The sequence below is a fragment of the Callospermophilus lateralis genome, chromosome 13 (assembly GCF_048772815.1).
Source record: "Callospermophilus lateralis isolate mCalLat2 chromosome 13, mCalLat2.hap1, whole genome shotgun sequence".
In the NCBI taxonomy this organism is placed as follows: Eukaryota; Metazoa; Chordata; class Mammalia; order Rodentia; family Sciuridae; genus Callospermophilus; species Callospermophilus lateralis.
Window position 1 is genome coordinate 79,042,281 of NC_135317.1, and position 19,452 is coordinate 79,061,732.

The window sequence follows — 19,452 nt, forward strand, 5'->3', positions numbered from 1 at the left end:
AAATGTAATACCCATGAGTGGTTAGTAGCTACCATATTGGACAGTGCAGCTGAACGAGTACTTTTGAATATGCTCTTCTATCTTCCTTAAAGTACTCTCCTTCTCCCTGGCTATGTGCTATTCATCCATCAGATTGAAATGTATTGCTTCTCCAGAGAGGCCTTCCTTGACCCATCAATGTAAATTAAGAAATCACATGCTATTCTCTCTCATCACTAGTACTTTCCTGTAGAGTACGTATTAACAGATTGTTCAGTTTTCCATTTAACAGTTGCCTCTCCTCTTAAGAGGAAGTATCATATCTGATTTATTTACTGCTACATAGTCAGTTTCAGGACAATGCCTGGCACTTAGTTGGGTTTCAATAAATCCATCAAATGAATGAACTTTCTGAAATACTTTCTGCACTTCCAGAATACCATAGTTCTTGAAAAAAAAGCTCACAGGGTAGTTGTTTTTTTTTTTTTTTTTTTGTTTGTTTGTTTGTTTTTTAAATATAGTCCCAGTGATACTCTAAAAGGTATCTTTCAGAACATACCCTAGTGCCTGGTGGTAAGGACACAGGGACCTATTCTTTGGTTTCTGTCTTTGGGAAGTCCTAGGTGTTGTTATACTTAGTGACCTGGTGGTATAACATAAGGCTTTTTAGGAGGTCTTATCTTATCCAGTTTGTTATATACAAGCCTAGACCTAAGTTCCCCAAATGATTAATTATATATATAACATCTCAAATAGCACAGTGCCTAATACTTAATAGTTGATTAAATACTAAGTGACAGTGCTTTGAAAACTGTAGCATTCCAGATGACAATAGAAGCTTCTGCTTCAGAGCTTGTGTGATGATTTGGAGGATAAGCCCAGAATATTTAGACCAGAATTATGAATAAAAATTACTTCAAGAGCCAGTTTTGATTTGGACAACAGATTCTCCTACCCACTTTCCCTAAGGTTGCAGAAATAACCAGGCAAAAATTCAGAAATGGGAAAAATTCTGACGCAATGGGCAACAAGTGACCTATTATTAATTGGGTACTATCTTAATCTCTGTTGTTGTTGTTTAATCAAAGTTGACAGTATAAAATCTTTGTCTAAAAAGATTGTTTCCAAAGAAATTGTTTCCAAAAGAGTGTTTATTACCTATTTCTGGAAGATGGGAAGTAATGGTGTTGAGCAACAGAGAGCAGAAAGGACCAAGTAAACATCGTTACACTTTTTGAGGTTGTGAGCTAATCATAAAAGCAAAAAATTCATGATGTGTAATTATACATTTACAGGTAGATTCTGAAGAGCCGGTCTTTGAGGCTGTCATCAATTGGGTGAAGCATGCCAAGAAAGAGCGAGAAGAATCTTTGCCTGACCTGCTACAATATGTGCGGATGCCCCTACTGACGCCCAGGTACATTACAGATGTAATAGATGCTGAGGTAAGTCATTCAAGACTCTCTGAATCCAAACCCTTGACTAGCTCCTATAGCTTAATATTTACTGTGTCCTTAAAACTGGTCATTTTAGTGTGTTTGGAATCTCTTGGTTTGCCTCTCCAGGAATGCCAGAGAGGATAGTGCTGGATACTCATCAGGCACATTTCTAAGAAAAGTAGAAGTCAGACTCCTAACACTAGTCAAAATCTGTGGTTTAATTTAATTTTGTGTGTGTGTGTTTGTTTACATACCTCTAAGGGTTTTACTTAAACAACATCAGATGATATACTTTATTCCCTTCCCTGTGGCACACAAATTGTTATAGATTGCCCTGAAAAGAAGAGCAGATATGCTTTACTTAGCAAGCCTCTTTATTTTTGCCCTCTAGTGAAGCCAGCGTGAATGTAGTTTGATATATTTTATTTTATTCTTTTTCTTCTTCTTCTCTTTTTGGAACTGGGGGTTGAATCCAGTGATGCTTTACCACTGAGCTACATCCCTGGCCCTTTTTTAATTTTTTAATTTGAGCCAGGATTTCACTATGTTGCTTAAGTCCTCACTAAGTTGCTGAGGCTGGCTTTGAACTTTTGATCCTCCTGCCTCAGCCTCCCAAGTCACTGGGATTACAGGTGTGTACCACTGTGCCCAACTGATGCATTTTACTATCAACTGTGTTTAAATGTTGAGTTTACTTACAGAAGTGTTTCCTCAACTTAAGATTTTTGTAGTATGTTTTTAAAAGGTTTATAATACATACCACCTATTACCTTAACCATACCATGGGAGAACACTGATTTATAACATATAGGTCCAGGTTAGCAAATGAGTTCCTTCTGTGGACTCAGCCCTGAGTCAGTGTGGAAGTTAAATACAAAAACATTTTCTTTCTTACAAACCATGCACATACGCTTTGCATCCAAATCTTTTTTGTTGTTATTGTTCTTTTTTTCCTCCCAGGGTATCCTACCACTGAGCTACATGCCCAGCCTATCTATTTATTTATTTATTTATTTATTTATTTTGGTGCTAGGTATTGAACCCAGGGATGCTTAACCACTAAGCCACATCCCAAGCCCTTTTTTATTTTTTATTTTGAGACAGGCTCTCTCTAAGTTGGTTAGGGCCTGATTGAGTTGCTGAGGCTGACCTAAACTTGTGATTCTCCTATCTCAGCCTCTCAAGCCACTGGGATTACAGGTATCTGCCACCATACCCAGCAGCCCTTGTATTTTTTGAAACAGGGTCTTGCTAAATTGCCCAGTCTGGCCTCAAATTTGCAATCCTCCTGCCTCAGCCTCCTCAGTAGCTGGGATTACAGGTGTGCACCACTGTACCTGGTCCCTTGTGTCCAGTTCTTCACCTATCTATTATAGATAGTGCATTGACTCTGGAGCCAGAATCAGGGCTAAAATCCCAAATCCAGCACTTACTATATGAGCTTTAGACAGATTACTTAGTATATTTGTACCTGAGCTTTCTTGTCTGTAAAACAGAATAACGGGGGACTGGGAATATAGCTCAGTTGGTAGAGTGCTCACCTCATATGCGCAAAGCCCTGGATTCAATCCCCGGAACCACAAAAACAAAACAAAACAAGCAGAATAATGTTATCCACCTTAGAGGTGTTAAGTAAATAAACGCTTTTAGAACTGTTTCTTTGCAGGTTGTATCTCAATGGTAGAGCGCTTGCCTAGCACATGTGAAGCACTGGGTTTGATCCTCAGCACCGCATAAAAACTAATATATAAAATAAAGAATGTTTGGAGCATGATATTCCCTAAAAGAAAAGAACTGTGTCTTTGCTATTATTATTTGTTTCCCTTTCCAATTCATATTAAAACCTTCTTGGACCAGGTTAATAGATGTGCTATGTAATTAGAGCTTGTATCAATCAGGGTCCCCATAGGAAACAGATGGTGTGCTCAAAATAGTACAGTTTAAGGAAGGTTTATACAGGAGCTGTTTACAAAGGTGTAGAGAAACAACAAAAGAAAATGAAATAACAAGGCTTTTGTACGGCCAAGATGTTAACAACCTTTAATCCTGAAAGGCCAAAGTAGAGGAGTGGTTATGAGAACATGAAAGGAAAGAGAATCATGGAGAGACTTGCTGTCTTAAGAGAAACTTTAACCTTTGATAGGGCCAATTCCAACCAGAAGCCAGGGGTTATGGAACCTTATTGACATAGTTCATACAGGGCAATCCTCTGAACCAGAGTAGAATGGAGGAGGATAGTGAATCTGAGAGTCAAATGACAGTACAGAGCTCCTTGGAAATAGACCTGGGCATTATGACAGTGCCCATGTGAACCCTGGGGAAATTATTTCAGACAAGATATATTTCCTCCCTCTCATCCCAGAAAATAACAGAAGCCTTTTGCTTTTTCCTTAAATTCTTACTAATTAAGAATTAATTAGTACTATTAATTAATAGTATTTGTATAATCTCTAGAAGGATGTACAAACTAATAAAAGTAATTCCTCTAAGTGCCAACGTTAGTGGGGAATATATATATGTGTTCTCAATATATCTTTTTGTATCCTTTGCTTGGGTGTGAGGGTGTTGGAGATTGAGCACGGGGCCTTGAGCATGCTGAGCATATACTCTACCACTGAGATAATAACCCCAACTCCCTCTCATTTGATTTTTGATCCATGTAACAAATTATCTCTTCTAAATAAATAAAATTTTTTAATTGTTTCTGGAAACCCATGGCATAGTTACTAGCAGCAATCCTTCTGAAATCACAAACCTTTGAAACTGGTTTTCTGTATTAAATTCATTCGTTGTATGCAAAATTTTACTCTTACAGTATTAGAAATGGTCTATGTGGCTCACTCTGCTCTCTGCTGTATTTCAGCCTTTCATTCGATGTAGTTTACAGTGCAGGGATCTAGTTGATGAAGCAAAGAAGTTTCATCTGAGGCCTGAACTTCGGAGTCAGATGCAGGGACCCAGGACAAGAGCTCGTCTAGGTAAGCTGGCATCTTGACTGAATTAGGTGACATCTCTAAATTACCTCTTTCAGGTGGCATAATACAATTGAAAAGACATTCTATAAGCAGTACAAAGACTTTGTTTTAGACCTGCTCTTAATCTTTTATTCTGTATCTTAGGCAAGTCACTACATTCTAAGCTTCCTTTCCTAGGAAGCAAGAATATCTTTCCTATGTATTTCACATAACTATTTGGAAATTAAATGAGATAATGTTTAAAAGCACTTTATATATTGTCAAGTGTTATGTAATATGTTACAATTTTCTTTGAGTATTTTTGGATTCTGTGAGAAACTATTTTGGATGTCATGTGGTAAGTGGTAATACTCTCTCCCACTTCTCCCCTTGTCCTTAGCATGGTTCTTTTTTCCATTCTAGAATGAAAAAAGGAAGGAAAAGTAACCCAATATAGTAGAAAATACAGGAACATTAGCAGTGACATGCACAGGAGCCCAACCCTGGAGCCAGACTTGTGGGTATAGATCCCAGTTCACCACTTACTAGATACATTAACTTGGGTAGGAAACAACTTCTCTGTGCTTTAATTGCCTCACTTGTAAAATAGGAATCATCATAGCACCTACCTCTAAAGCTATTTCAAAGGAAGTAATTTGTGAAGGCCTAGCATAGTTCTTGTTATCTATTATTTTAGTAAACAATCCTAGGTATCAAATCCCAGCCCCACCAGTTGCTGTCTTGGTTGGACATGATAACAGTTTATCTGAGCCTATCCTTCTGCCTCTAAAATGAGGGTTGGTTTCTTATCCCACTGGGTCACTAGGATTAATTGAGACAATACAAGTAAGATTCCTACCAGAGCTGGCACAGAGTAAGTGTGAAGATAGTTCTTCTCTTCCCATTTCCTATTGTCTCTAATTCACTGCCCCAAGACACTAACTGTAATGTGTAAAAGTATTTTATAAATTATGAATTACTCTATATGTATGAAGTGGTATTTTTATTGTTTCCTTTTTCTTACTATGGAATCATGCATGCTAGGAACATAATTGATAATTAAACTGGTCACTCATAGGTTTAAGGGGAATAGTGTTTTATTTCTCTTTTTTAATACCATAAGTACCATATTTTCAAGGTACAAATTTTATTTATTTATTTGGTGGTACTAAAGATCAAATCTAGGGGTTTGTGCATTATAAGCAAATGCTTTACCACCAAGCCACATCCCTAGTCCTAAGTAAAAATTTTAAAAATGTAGAGAAGCATAAAATAAAAATCATCCAGGGCTGGGGATATGCCTCAGTGGTCGAGGTGCCCCTGAGTTCAATTCCTGGTCCCAAAATAAATTTAAAAAGTAATTAATTAATTAATTAAAGGTCCATTGACAACTAAAACAATATTTTTTTAAAAAATCATCCATAATCCCACCACCCAAAGATATTGTTTTTAAAAAAGGGAACTCTCAGATAAGGCATTATAGATGGTACTGTTCTGATAATTCCAGCAGAATGACAAAATGTGATCTGTAGGTCATATAATATATACAGAAATATATGTTAACACAAGAACCACATATGTAAAATTATAAAAATATTAGAAGGTATAGAGAAATATTTGTTTAACTTCTGAATGAAAAGCCTTATCTTTTTAAATTGTAAAATAAATGTAATGTAAATTTTGCCATTATAACTTTTTTTTTTTTTTTTTTGGTACCAGAGATTGAACCCAGGGGTGTTAGTTATTGAGCCATGTCCCCAGCCCTTTTTATTTTTTATTTGGAAACAGGGTCTCACTAAGTTGCTTAGGTGTTGCTATGCTAAATTGCTGAGGCTGCCCTCAACTTGCAGTCCTTCTGCTTCAGCCTCCTGAGCCACTGGGATTAGAAGTGTATATCACTGTACCTGGCCATTATGGCCATTTTTAAATATACAAATAATAGTATTAAACACATTCACATTTTTGTATAACCAGTCAATCATCTGATCTCTTTTTTACATGGCAAAACTGAAACTCTGTACCCATTAAACAACAATTCTAATGAGTAGGAACCTTTCTAGCCAAGATAGAAAAACAGATTCCCACAAGGCTACTTAACTATATCAGTTATATATATATATATATATTTTTTTTTTAATTGATGGCAAAAACAAAGAGATGAACTGGAAAAATACATATTCTATGTGGTTAATATTTTTAATATGAAAAGAACCCACATAAATCAACAAGAAAAAATAATAATAGGAGATCAGAAAAATTGCTGTATAATAGCATACAGAAGAGAAAATAAAAGTCACCTTTAACATCTAAAAATACATTTCAGGGCTGGGGATGTGGCCCAAGTGGTAGCGCGCTCACCTGGCATGCATGTGGCCCAGGTTCGATCCTCAGCACCACATACAAACAGATGTTGTGTCCGCCGAAAACTGAAAAATAAATATTTTTAAAAATAAATAAATATCTGGAAAGCAGTATGGAGATTTCTTGGAAAGCTGGGAATGGAACCACCATTTGACCCAGCTATTCTCCTTCTCGGTCTATTCCCTAAAGACCTAAATAGAGCATGCTACAGGGACACTGCTACATCGATGTTCATAGCAGCACAATTCACAATAGCAAGACTGTGGAACCAACCTAGATGCCCTTCAATAGGCGAATGGATAAAAAAAATGTGGCATTTATACACAATGGAGTATTACTCTGCATTAAAAAATGACAAAATCATAGAATTTGGAGGGAAATGGATGGCATTAGAGCAGATTATGCTAAGTGAAGCCAGCCAATCCCTAAAAAACAAATGCCAAATGTCTTCTTTGATATAAGGAGAGTAACTAAGAACAGAGTAGGGACGAAGAGCATGAGAAGAAGATTAACATTAAACAGGGACGAGAGGTGGGAGGGAAAGGGAGGGAGAAGGGAAATTGCATGGAAATGGAAGGAGACCCTCAGGGTTATACAAAATTACATACAAGAGGTAGCGAGGGGAAAGGGAAAAATAATACAAGGGGGAGATATGAACTGCAGTAGAGGGGGTAGAGAGAGAAGAGGGGAAGGGAGGGGAGGGGAGGGGGATAGGAAAGGATAGGAAAGGCAGCAGAATACAACAGACACTAGTATGGCAATATATAAATCAATGGAAGTGTAACTGATGTGATTCTGCAATTTGTATATGGGGTAAAAATGGGAGTTCATAACCCACTTGAATCAAAGTGTGAAATATGATATATCAAGAACTATGCAATGTTTTGAACAACCAACAATAAAAAAATAAATAAATAAATAAATAAAATAAAATAAAAATACACTTCATACCAGGCATGGTGACACCTGCCTCTAATCCCAGTTACTTAGAAGACTTTGTCTCAAAAGGTAGAAAGGCTTGGGAATGTAGTTCAGTGATAGAGCACCCCTGGGTTCAATCCCAGGTACAGCAAAAAATAAAAATATACTTCACTAGAAGGTCTAGAAATTAATATTAAACAAAGTAATTATTTGAGTTTAAAATATATTAAACCCAAAATAAAATGTACACTTCTATAATTTATAAATAAAATGCCCCACTTCTAGGAATCTATGCTGTACAAATAAACACTAGTATGTAAGAATATATATAAGAATGCTTGCCATAAACTGATAATGTTGCCAGAAAAAAAGGAATACAGCCTTAATTCCATCTGAAGGGGAATGAATGATTGACTAGATTATAGTACAACTATACTGGCTAATATTTTGAAACACACTTCTCCCCTCTCCCTAAAATAAAGACCACGTCACTGCCAGGATGCCTCAGTTTTAGTAATGTGGGTTTTTTCCCCACATTGTTCTTGTCACATATCCTAGACATACTTTTCTCATTAAAAAAAAAAAAATTAAGAACCCCTTTGAGGTGTTCAAATAAAAAGCAAAGGGAGATCAGTAGAAGAGAAGAAAGGGACCACAAGGGGAGAGGGCCATCAAGTGGTACATGCCTGTAATCCTAGCAAGTCAGGAGGACAGGAGGATCACAAGATTGAGGCCAGCCTCAGTGTCTTGGTAAGACTGATCAACTCAGCAAGACCCTGTCTCAATAAAAAGGTGTGGATTTATAGCTTGGTAATAAAGCACCCCTGCATTCCATACAAATACAAAAACAAAACCAAAAAAATACATTTATTGGCAAAAAACAACAAGCTTCCTTCCAGTTGACTCTTTTATATTTGTTTTACACATTAGTCAAATTGTTTTGTATATTGGTCCCCAACTTAGGATCCAAGGATATTAAACCCTTAGGAGTCCTTCCAGAGGAGACTTTCTAGGCAAAAAGCAAATAACAAAGGAAAGCATATTGGACTAAATAAAAACTCATACACAAATTTTAAGGCAAATTGGGAAAATAAGTTTGGCACAACCACAGTAAAGGGTTAAAACCATTTAAAGATTTGACTATACAGGTCTGGGGATGTGGCTCAAGAGGTAGCCTGGCATGCATGCGGCCCGGGTTCAATCCTCAGTACCACATACAAAAACAAAGATGTTGTGTCCGCCAAGAACTAAAAAATAAATATTAAAAAAAAAAAAAGAAAATAAAAGATTTAACTATACAGTTCAGAAAAGGACAAATATAATTGACTAGTAAATATAAAGGAAGAAAGTTAAACCTAATTAATAATAGTCTTTATTAGTAATAAAATAATAATGAAAACAGTTACTTTCCTACCAGAATATTAGATATTAAAAAACAATCAGTGCTACAGAGAATTGAATGAGTTGGCCTTTTAATAGTGTTGGTGGGAGTATAATAGTATAGTCTCAAAAAGTCCTCTTCTATCAGAAGTCTTTTTCCAGTTCATGTTTTTCACTCCAGCAATCCTTCAGTTTGTTAAGAAAATTATCAGTACCTGGGGGATACAGCTTAGTCGTAGATTGTGTACTTAGCATGCGTGAAGCTCTAGATTCAATCCCTAGCACCAAAACACAAAACAAAATATAACCAGGAAAAGTTTCATTTCCAAGGATATTTATATGTGATTATAACTCCTGAAATGCCTAAGAATATTATAACCATGTATTGAAATATTTTGTTAATATCTTTGGAAAGTGAAATAAAAACTGCAGAATAAATATATATGGTCCCATTTCTGTTTTATAAATATGTAGAAACACATCTGGAAGGAAATAGTGTTACATTTTGATATGTCTTTGTACTGTGGAATTATGGGTAAATTTTTCATAATATAAAATAGTATTTCATCATATGAAACAAGCATAATGTTTGTTTTCCGTGAAAATGTATTATATATTCTGTATTAATAATTAGAAAAATAGTTTTTAAAAATCTTTTTAATGAGAGCATTAATTCACATATTAATTATGTGAAAGAGGAGGATGACTATATTAGTGCTTGAGTTGCTTTTTCTTAAAGATAACTTAGGAGGGGTGATTCATGCCAGTATCCCAGTGACTCAGGAAGATGAAGCAGGAGGATCACAAGTTGCAGGCCAGCCTTGGTAATTTAGTAAGAATGTCTCAAAAATGAAATGAAAAGGACTGGGAATATAACTCAGTGGTAGAGCGCCCCTGGTTTCAATCCCCAGTACTTCAGGAAAATAAAAGAAAGAAGAAAGAAATTACTTTATTACTAGTCTCTCAAAACACAGGATGAAGTCTTTCATAACAAAGATGTTTGGGATTAATGACCCTGGGGCCCAGCCCCCTGGAACCATAAATTCCCCAAGTGACTCACACTGACACTTCTTCCAAGTTCTGCTGTAGACAGAATGTTTACTGAGAAACCTTCAGTTAATTGGAAGTACTGTTAGTTCTTTGGGTTTTGTAACAATCCTTTTCTTATCTGCTTCTGTGCCTCATCTTTCAAAAGCTTCCCCAATAAAATCATATCAAGACAGTTTTTTTAATCTAGGAATTACATAAAACAACAAAATAAGAGTTGAAAAATCAGTGGAATAGAAAAATAGTTTTTAAAAATCTTTTTAATGAGAGCATTAATCTCTTTAAATCAGTGGAATTAAAATTTGCCAAGTACAGGAAGTACTTCTCAGTTGTTGTAGCTATCTTCATTCCCTTCTACCTACAGATATCTTCACCTAGTGTCACATTCATCTACAAGAGGAAATGTGTTTAGTTAGAACAATCACTCTCACATTCTCTGTTCAAATCAGCAAGGGAAGAGGTGGGGTAGAAGGGAAAATAGGGGCTGGGGTTGTGGCTCAGTGGTAGAGTGCTTACCTAGCATGCACGAGGCACTGGGTTCGATCCTCAGCACTTCATAAATATAAAATAAAGATATTGTGTCCAGCTAAAACTAAATAAATATTTTTTAAGAAAAGGCAGATAGGTAGGGGAGATAGTGCTGCCATGGAAGTTGGAGGCCAAGCTCAATGTCAGCCTCAACAACGTAGCCAGGCCATGGAAGACACAAAGAACTTATGGTTCTGACCTCTTCCAGCTTGAGGAAATTTTAGGCATATAAAAGTAGCTTAATATTAAAGGAACCTGCATTCAGATGCTTTGTTTTTCTAAGGAGCTGCCTACTGAAACCTACTTATTGACTCACTTTGGGGAAGAGACTGCTTTATTTGGCAAGTACACAAGACAGGTACCCTCTTAAAATATGAGGTTAATTCTGGGATTTATGTACGGATATGTGAGTGTGTGGTAAGACAAATTTTATAAACATTTATTTAAAAAAAATCAGGAGGATATAATGATTTCCCATACCCATCACTCAGTTTCAACAATTAACAACTCATGGCCTATCTATTTTAAAGCAAATTTGAAACAGGATATAATTCTATGATAACATATACTTCAGCATGTATCCCAAAAAGATGAGGAACCTTTTTTAAAAAAACACATCCAAATTATCAGTCTAAAAAACACATACGGTTCCTTATTATCATCAGATATCAAGTATATGTTTTTAATTTTTTTCCCCATAATTAGTAGTTGTTTTAAGGGTTTTGGGGTTGGTTTGTTTGTTTGGGTTTTTTTGTTTTGGTGTTGTGGATTCAACCCAGGGGCATTTTATCATTGGACTACGTCCCTAGCCCTTTTTGGTTTTTATTTTGCAATAGGTTCTCGCTAAATTATTTAGGGCCTGGCTACGTTGTTGATGCTGACATTGAGCTTGGCCCCCAACTTGTGATCCTCCTGCCTCAGCTTCCTGAATAGCTTGGATTACAGGTGTGCCACCACCATGACCACCTGTTGCCTGTTTTTGAACACTGAAGTTGTTCAAATCAGGATCAGATAAAGTCCATACATTGCAATGGTGTCCTATGTCTCTTTAGGTCTTTAAACCATAGATTTTTTTTCCCCTCCTGCTTTAGTTTTTCCTTTCTTTGTTGACAAAACCAGGCTGTTTGACCTGTAGAATTTCCCTTATTCTGTATTTTGTTAATTACATCCTTATAAAATTATTTAACATGTTCTTTTTTCCCCTGTATTTTGTATAGACTGGTGATTATACTAGAGGCTTGATAAGATTTAGGCTCAGTGTCTTGGAAAAATTACTTCACAGGTTGTAGTGTTTTTTTGTTTGTTTGTTTGTTTTCCTATTCATCAATCACATCAGGAAGCACCCAGTGTCCAATGATAATATATTAGCTTTTCACCTAATTACTGTAGCAGCCATTGATGATAATTATCAAATCCATAACTTCATCTGTCTTTCTTGTCAGCTTCAAAGTGTGCTACATTTGCTCTTTCAAGTCCAGGTTACTTATAAGATCTGCTTGGTCTCCTAAATGCCTTCCTAGTGATTGAATTGTCCAAAGCTCCACCAACTGTTCTCTCCATGAATTCTCATAGACTTTGCCCTTTGAAAAGAGCCAAGGTAGGAAATCTTTTATCAGAATAAGGCCTTAGGGGAGAGGGGAGGAAATAAAAGCTGTCAGAATAGCTTCTTTGGGAAAATAGAAGGAATGACTTTCCTTTAAAAGCTTCATCTTTGGTAACCTCACAGTTTTGATGAATTGACAGAGAATGTGATCATATAGTTAGCCAAGTTGGAAAAATAAATGTTCGTGAAAAGAGATTTCTTAAATCTTGCCAGGCGCAGTGGCTCGTGTCTGTAATCCAGAGACTAAGGCAGGAGGATTGCAAGTTCAAGGCCAGCGTTGGCAATTTAGCAAGGCCCTAAGCAATTTAAGGAGACCCTGCCTAAAAATAAAAATAAAAAAAAGGACAGGATACATGGCTCAGTGATTAAGTGCCCTTGGGTTCAATACCCAGTACCAATTACAAATAAAATCTTATCACTTGGTTTCTAAGCCTTAACCCTCACCATTTTGGGGACAGGGTTAAGAAAATGTTTTTTTCTTCATTAGAAAGAAATTTCCAATTTGGGTTTTCCAGGCTGAGGAGAGCAGGAAAGGAACCTCCCAACTATATTTAGGACCCCAGTTAAATGTTAGCCAGAATCATCTAGCTATATTGAAATGATGTAGTGGAATGTCCAGGTTCACCTTCTGTAGTTTTAATGTCCAGAAACTTTCATTTCAGAAATTCAGGTTCTCAAGAGCTAGACTCTTAAGAAGAAATAGTTTCCCACTAAGCAGCCCTGTGTCATATCTCCTATTTCAGATTGCTGCTTTTGCTTACTTAAAACAAGATAACCTAGAGCTATGTATGCTTATTCTTCCCTGGGAGTAGTTATCGAGCCAAAGATGATGACATAACGTATTTTTTCTTTGTCCTTAGGAGCCAATGAAGTGCTTCTGGTGGTTGGCGGCTTCGGAAGCCAGCAGTCTCCCATTGATGTAGTAGAGAAATATGACCCCAAGACTCAGGAGTGGAGCTTTTTGCCAGTAAGTGGTAGTGGAACCATTCGTGGGCAGAGAGCTTAAATGTCCTACATTCCTGACTTAAGATGATAACCAGTCTAGCCCACGAGTAGAAAAGCATAGTAGCCACATGTGTTTCTTACTACAATGTTGCACACACAGTAGGTACTCCATAAATGGGTTGTTTTATTTATTTTTATTCTTTTGTGGTACTGGGGATCAAACCCAGAGCCTGACACATGCTAGGCAAGTGCCCTGCCATGGAGCTACACCCCAAGCCCTTCAATAAACAGTTTAGGTTAGAAAATCAGAAGATTAAACTTCAGGAACATTGGTGTTCCTGTTTGAATTTAATTCAGCTGTCCACCATTATTTAGGTACCGCTGGTCATGCTGTATTAAATGTTTTAAATCAAACTTGTGTTCAGTTGAACTCAAAAACTTTGTATCTTTCATCCTCAGTATTTATTATTTCAGTACTGAAATATTTTCTGAGAGAACTTGGAAATCTTTTGATCAGTCCTTCCTTTTGTAATTTTGAATACTGGCCCTATGATTGATTAGCAATGTGGGAATACTTTTCCACATTATAGAAAGATATCAGTCTCTTAGCCCAGTGCCTTTGAAGTTAATTACTGGGTAGTAGAAAGGCATGAAATCTCTTGGAAATCTTGGAACAAGGTAAATGTGCTTCTAGAAAGCACCACAGCAAAAATTCTTTTCAGCAGTTGATCAGCTGGAGGCCACTTGAGGAGGAACCACTGCCTCAGGAAAAGTTCATGGTGACAGGTAAAAGAAGCAAAGAGGTGTATAATAAAGACAGAAAGGACAGCAAAATGTAAGGCCTAAAACTTGCCTGAATGAAATCCTCTGTACCTCTTCTTTCCCAAATCCATAGAGCATCACTCGTAAGAGACGTTATGTGGCCTCAGTGTCCCTACATGACCGGATCTATGTAATTGGTGGCTATGATGGCCGTTCCCGCCTCAGTTCAGTGGAATGTCTAGACTCCACAGCAGATGAGGATGGGGTCTGGTATTCTGTGGCCCCTATGAATGTCCGACGAGGTCTTGCTGGAGCTACCACCCTGGGAGGTAGGCTTGCTGTGCAGACCATGTTTCATCTCACTGTAACTAGACCAGTGTATCAGCATTCTTACCTCTCCTGATATCTGGCAGGAATTATGGAGGATAAACTGGCAAGGTTAAATGTTTCCTTTTGGTTTTGGAACTGACAGTGTTACAGAAGCTGTTTGATATTTGTGGATCTTTCAATAATGACTCCAAAGTTGGTAATTCAAGTTCCATTGTGCTGGATGAGAACTAGCGCTAGTTGTATTTCAGATTCCCAGGTAGTCTTTGAATGCTTTTAAGAATTTCATCTTACACCATTCTTTTTAAAGATCTCTTAACTGTGCTGTCTTCCTTATCTCTGAGACATAATTGACTTATCCCAGTTGAACACAACATTTTTGCTCCCAGACATGTGAAGAATCTGTGGGGAATTGTAAAGAAAAAAATTCTTTGAAATCTCTCATTCTTTAATAGTCTGTAATTTGTTCATTCTGAACAGATATGATATACGTCTCTGGAGGCTTTGATGGAAGCCGACGTCATACCAGTATGGAGCGATATGACCCAAACATTGACCAGTGGAGCATGCTAGGAGATATGCAGACAGCTCGAGAGGGTGCTGGACTAGTAGTGGCCAGTGGAGTGATCTACTGTCTAGGTATTCAGCCTGGGATGCAGGGATGGGGAGAACTCAATGGTTAGCAGACTCTAGGTAGAATTCCTCGTTATCCAAATTAAGTTCATAGACTTCCTTCCACAAGGAATGTTGGTCTGTCTCAATATATTTTCAATTAACTGGGATTATCTCTTTTTTTTATAAGCAAACAGTAGGGTAGTATTAGATTTCTGTTTGGGTTATTAGAACTCTGTGGGAGAATTGAAACTAAAAAAATTATGTGAAGCAATAAGGGAATGCTAACTGGGAATGGGCCTGAGGGTTTACCTTTCTTGTTGGAATGATCTCTACTTTATTTCCCAGGAGGATATGATGGCTTGAATATTTTAAATTCAGTTGAGAAATACGATCCACATACTGGACACTGGACTAATGTTACACCAATGGCTACCAAGCGTTCAGGTAAGACCAGTAGATTTGAGGGAGGAGGCAGGAAACAGTGCTGTCAAATCTTTACACATGCAGTATTAATGTACAGGACAGTATCAGTAAATCAGAGTTGCAATTCCTGTTTCCCTATAGACTTGTATGAGTTAGATTCAAGTTTCTTCCTTGCCTTTTTTCTTTAAATATTATTGAGAAAAAGATAAACTTTCAACTAGATTATAAATTTGAGGGCAAAAACTTTTTTGTTTTACTCATTTTAATGTCTTTGTTCCCTTCCTACATGACAAAATATTTAATACAATTTTGTGTTGTAATATATGTTAAATAAAACATCTAATGTATAAGGACAGAACAATAGCTGTTTACCTTCACTGAGAGCTTCTTGAAATTGACTAGGCTGGGTATGTAAGAAAAGAGAAAATACTACTCCTCCAGTTTTCTTCTGAATAAATATTGGACCATAACCAAAGTAATGACTCCTTTCTTTCCTCTCATCATTATTGCCCCTTCCTTGTTTTCTCCTACTGTAAAGAGATTGAGCTCTGAGTTAATGAAGGTGAAGAAGAGAACCATTTCAAATATTCTTTTATCATTCTAAGTCCTAGTCAGAGAGTTTACAGATGAGCCAGGCATAGCTATAATCATAGTAACTCTAAAGGTTGAGGCAGGAGGATCACAAGTTCAAAGCCACTTGGAGCCATTTAGCAAGATCCTGCCTCAAAATAAAAAAAAATCAAAAAGAGGGTCTGGGAATGTAGCTTAGTGGTAGAGAGCTTAGGTTCAGTCCCTATACAGAAGGTGTGGAGGTGGGGGCTGGAGATGTAAAAACCTGTACTGCCCTAGATTTTTTCTAGGCCTGTGTAGGGCATTTCCATATGCCTTGCCTACCCCAGAGCTCAGCTAGCCATTAATGACCATGTTTTGTTTCTAGAATTCAAATCCTAGGTGCAGTAACATTACTTGGCTAATACACTCTTTTTTACCCCCCAGGTGCTGGAGTAGCCCTTCTGAATGACCATATTTATGTGGTGGGGGGATTTGATGGCACAGCCCACCTTTCTTCAGTTGAAGCATACAACATTCGCACTGATTCCTGGACAACTGTCACTAGTATGACCACTCCGCGATGTTATGTAGGGGCCACAGTGCTTCGGGGGAGACTCTATGCAATTGCAGGGTAAGAATTAGAAACCAGAGTAGAATCCTGCATCCAGGGCAAGAGTCTCTGGGATCCAAACCCTATTTTTGGGTGGAGACAATTTAGGTGGAGGAGATATCTCTAATGATAACCCTAATGAAGGACTGATACATCTTTTCTTTTGCTTTTCCCCAATCAGATATGATGGCAATTCCCTGCTGAGTAGCATTGAATGCTATGACCCAATCATCGACAGTTGGGAAGTAGTAACATCCATGGGAACCCAGCGCTGTGATGCTGGTGTGTGTGTTCTCCGAGAGAAATGACCATTGTTAGAGCACCATCCAGAGCTAGTGACCAGTCCAGAGGACAGATTGTGGAAGAGTCAAGGATCCTTTCCAGAATATCTATTTCTCACTGTGTGCACAGAGTGATTACAAGCACCAGTGCAGTGATGATTGTACTTATTTGACCACACTCCCCCTCGCGCTGGTAATATCCCACACAAGGGTGTGAAACAGGTACCCGAGGGAAGAGAATGCACAGTGAATGGATGTGAGACCAGATAGCCTCTCCCTCTGGTCTGGGGAGCACTTTCTTATTTCTTTCTTACCATGTGTTGGGAGTGTGTGTGTGTGTTTTCTGCCTCTTACATTGCAGAGAACTAAGGTGGGTATGGCCTCTACATATAGACAGTATCCAGCCTAAATGATTGGAGGGATTCCAGCTTGAGTAAGCTTGGTAAAATCCAAGTCCAAGTACCTCCTGCCCCCACCCCAGAACAAATACCTTTTCTAATCTACAAAGAGCTGAGGACTCCACAGTTCCATTCAGAAAAAAACAAAAGGGAGAGCCCTATCAAAACTTTGGGGGCCAAGGGAAGAGTTCTGTGTGACATCCCTTAGGGGAAAAGGATTGGTATATCCAAACTGAGGTTAGAATAAGTGATATGAACTGATTTTGATGGGATGTGAGTGAACCTACACTACCACTAAATATAACCTAGAATACTGAGAAGGATATATTATTTGAAAGATCTTTTTATTACCCCAAGTTCTTTCTAAAAGTAAAGTGCTGTACATCTTGGCATTGGAGACTGAGAGAATACAGAATGAACAAATGTTGGAATGAGAGGAGATGGCTTAAATATACCTGGGGATAAACTAGAAGTACCTGTGATTTTACAATCATCTTATTCCCTGCCAGGGCTCTTGTAGCCATGGCAATGTTTATCTTGAAAGGGTGAAAGACTTTCTTTATTGAATCAAATACTACTACACTATTACACTATTTATTTGGGGATGGGGTGGGGTAGCAGCAACCTGGTAGTTTAACTACCTGATTACTGCCCCGTTCTTTTAAGGGCACACTTCTGCAGAAGTGTTTTTTACTGCTGTGTTTGGTACATTTAGTCTTCTTCCTGCTATAAATTTCCCTTACCTGTGTTTTGAGTGAATTTTATTCATCCCAGGACAGAATAATCAAGAACAACCAAAATTCTTGTTAGTTCCAGTACCTCTGCTCTCACCATTTCTGAGCTACCATTCAGACCTCTTCTGTGTCATAAGTTGTTGCATTATGGGTATAGGAGTGTGGGAATGTGATAACTTAAAACAAGGATGCACTTTCCCTTTGCTCTGGAATTCCACTTTTTCCTCTCTCTGAGTTGTATTGACCTACAGAATTAATTTCCTTTGTATTTTTTTAAGAAAATAAAAAAGTCAACTGTCTCAAATGCCTTTAAGAGAGTTTGTGTGGGCAGGGGATATAGCTCCGTGGCAGAACGCTTACCTGTCATACATGAACTCTGGGTTCCATCCCCAGCACCACACACACACATATACATAAATGTTTGTTGCTAATGAGCTCTGCCTTCAGACATTTTAAGGAATAGGCATACAGATCATCTGTAGGTCCTGTCTCTATCTGTTCACTGTGTGTGTGCCAACTAGCTCTGCTGTTTTTGTTAGACAAGGGTAAGAAGAGAGCACTTTGGCCACAGTTTGGAGGTTCTCCAAACTGTTCAATTTTAATCTGAATTTGTCATATTCATTGGCCCCTCTCCAACCTGGAGTTTACTTGAAACCAAAGGAAATAAAGAGGTGCAGTCTTGAACTTATTTAGCACCCACTGGAATTTTTTAGTCACCCCAGTCCTTTGTTGTGATAGGTTTTTGTTTGTTTTTGACATACTGGGAATTGAACCAGAGCCTCATGCATGCTAGGCAAGCACTCTACCACTGAACTACATCCCCAGCCCTTTTTATTTGATACTGAGACAAGATCTTGCCATTTTCCCCAGGCTGGCTTCAAATTTGAGATTCTGCCTCAGCCTCCCAAGTAACTGGGTACAGATGTGTACCACCACACCCATCCACCCCAGTCCTTTTTCTGTTTACTTCAATTTATAGCACATGATGTAAACAGCTATGCAGAAGGCCTGCAAAACTGCAAAAATTTGGATGTTCTCAGAGCAAAAGGAAGTGCATAAAACGAAATCATTTTCACTACAGAGGCCTGCCAGCCTTTCTTTATCATATGGATTGACACATTGTAATTTTTGTTTTTATTATTGCTTTTTTGTTTTGTTTGATCTTTGGGGTTTTTGTTTTTGTTTCTGGGATTGTGCCTGCTGACCACAGCCTGTGAAACCTGGCTCATCTTATCTCAGGAAGAGATCAAGGGGAAATTGAAGGTGAGGCAGAAATGGAGGTATAGGACTGTTGGCTCTAGTACCAACTCCTGAATTCAGACCAAATTCATAAAGCCACCAAATTCATGTAAAACAAGAAGCCGCAGCTGAATGTTCTACAGGAAATCAACATGTAAAACTCACTGCTCCTTTTCTACATTATTCCCCAATTTTACACACCTTCACATTTTCTCACTTGTACACAAGGATCTCCCTAATTTGGTGGTTCCTCATTATTCTAGCTCCTATAACTAGTAGTCAGTCACCTACTTACTTAGCTAAGGAAAGCTTTCTCTTGTCTGTCATCACAGTAGACACCCAGTTAGTTTCTAA

The 19,452-nt window shown here is 37.8% G+C and overlaps 1 protein-coding gene across 1 annotated transcript in view; it reads left to right on the forward strand.

Moving 5' to 3' along the window:
* The window catches only part of Klhl12 (kelch like family member 12), a 31,146-nt gene extending 12,933 nt beyond the window's left edge, over nt 1–18,213 (forward strand). Inside the window, exons 5-12 of the mRNA XM_076873116.1 lie at nt 1,275–1,424; nt 4,282–4,396; nt 13,073–13,179; nt 14,053–14,248; nt 14,727–14,885; nt 15,207–15,305; nt 16,281–16,467; nt 16,628–18,213. Coding sequence (XP_076729231.1) covers nt 1,275–1,424; nt 4,282–4,396; nt 13,073–13,179; nt 14,053–14,248; nt 14,727–14,885; nt 15,207–15,305; nt 16,281–16,467; nt 16,628–16,754 — 1,140 coding nt within the window. The 3' untranslated portion in view covers nt 16,755–18,213. The remainder of the gene's footprint in view (nt 1–1,274; nt 1,425–4,281; nt 4,397–13,072; nt 13,180–14,052; nt 14,249–14,726; nt 14,886–15,206; nt 15,306–16,280; nt 16,468–16,627) is intronic.
* The last annotated feature ends 1,239 nt before the right edge of the window (nt 18,214–19,452 follow it).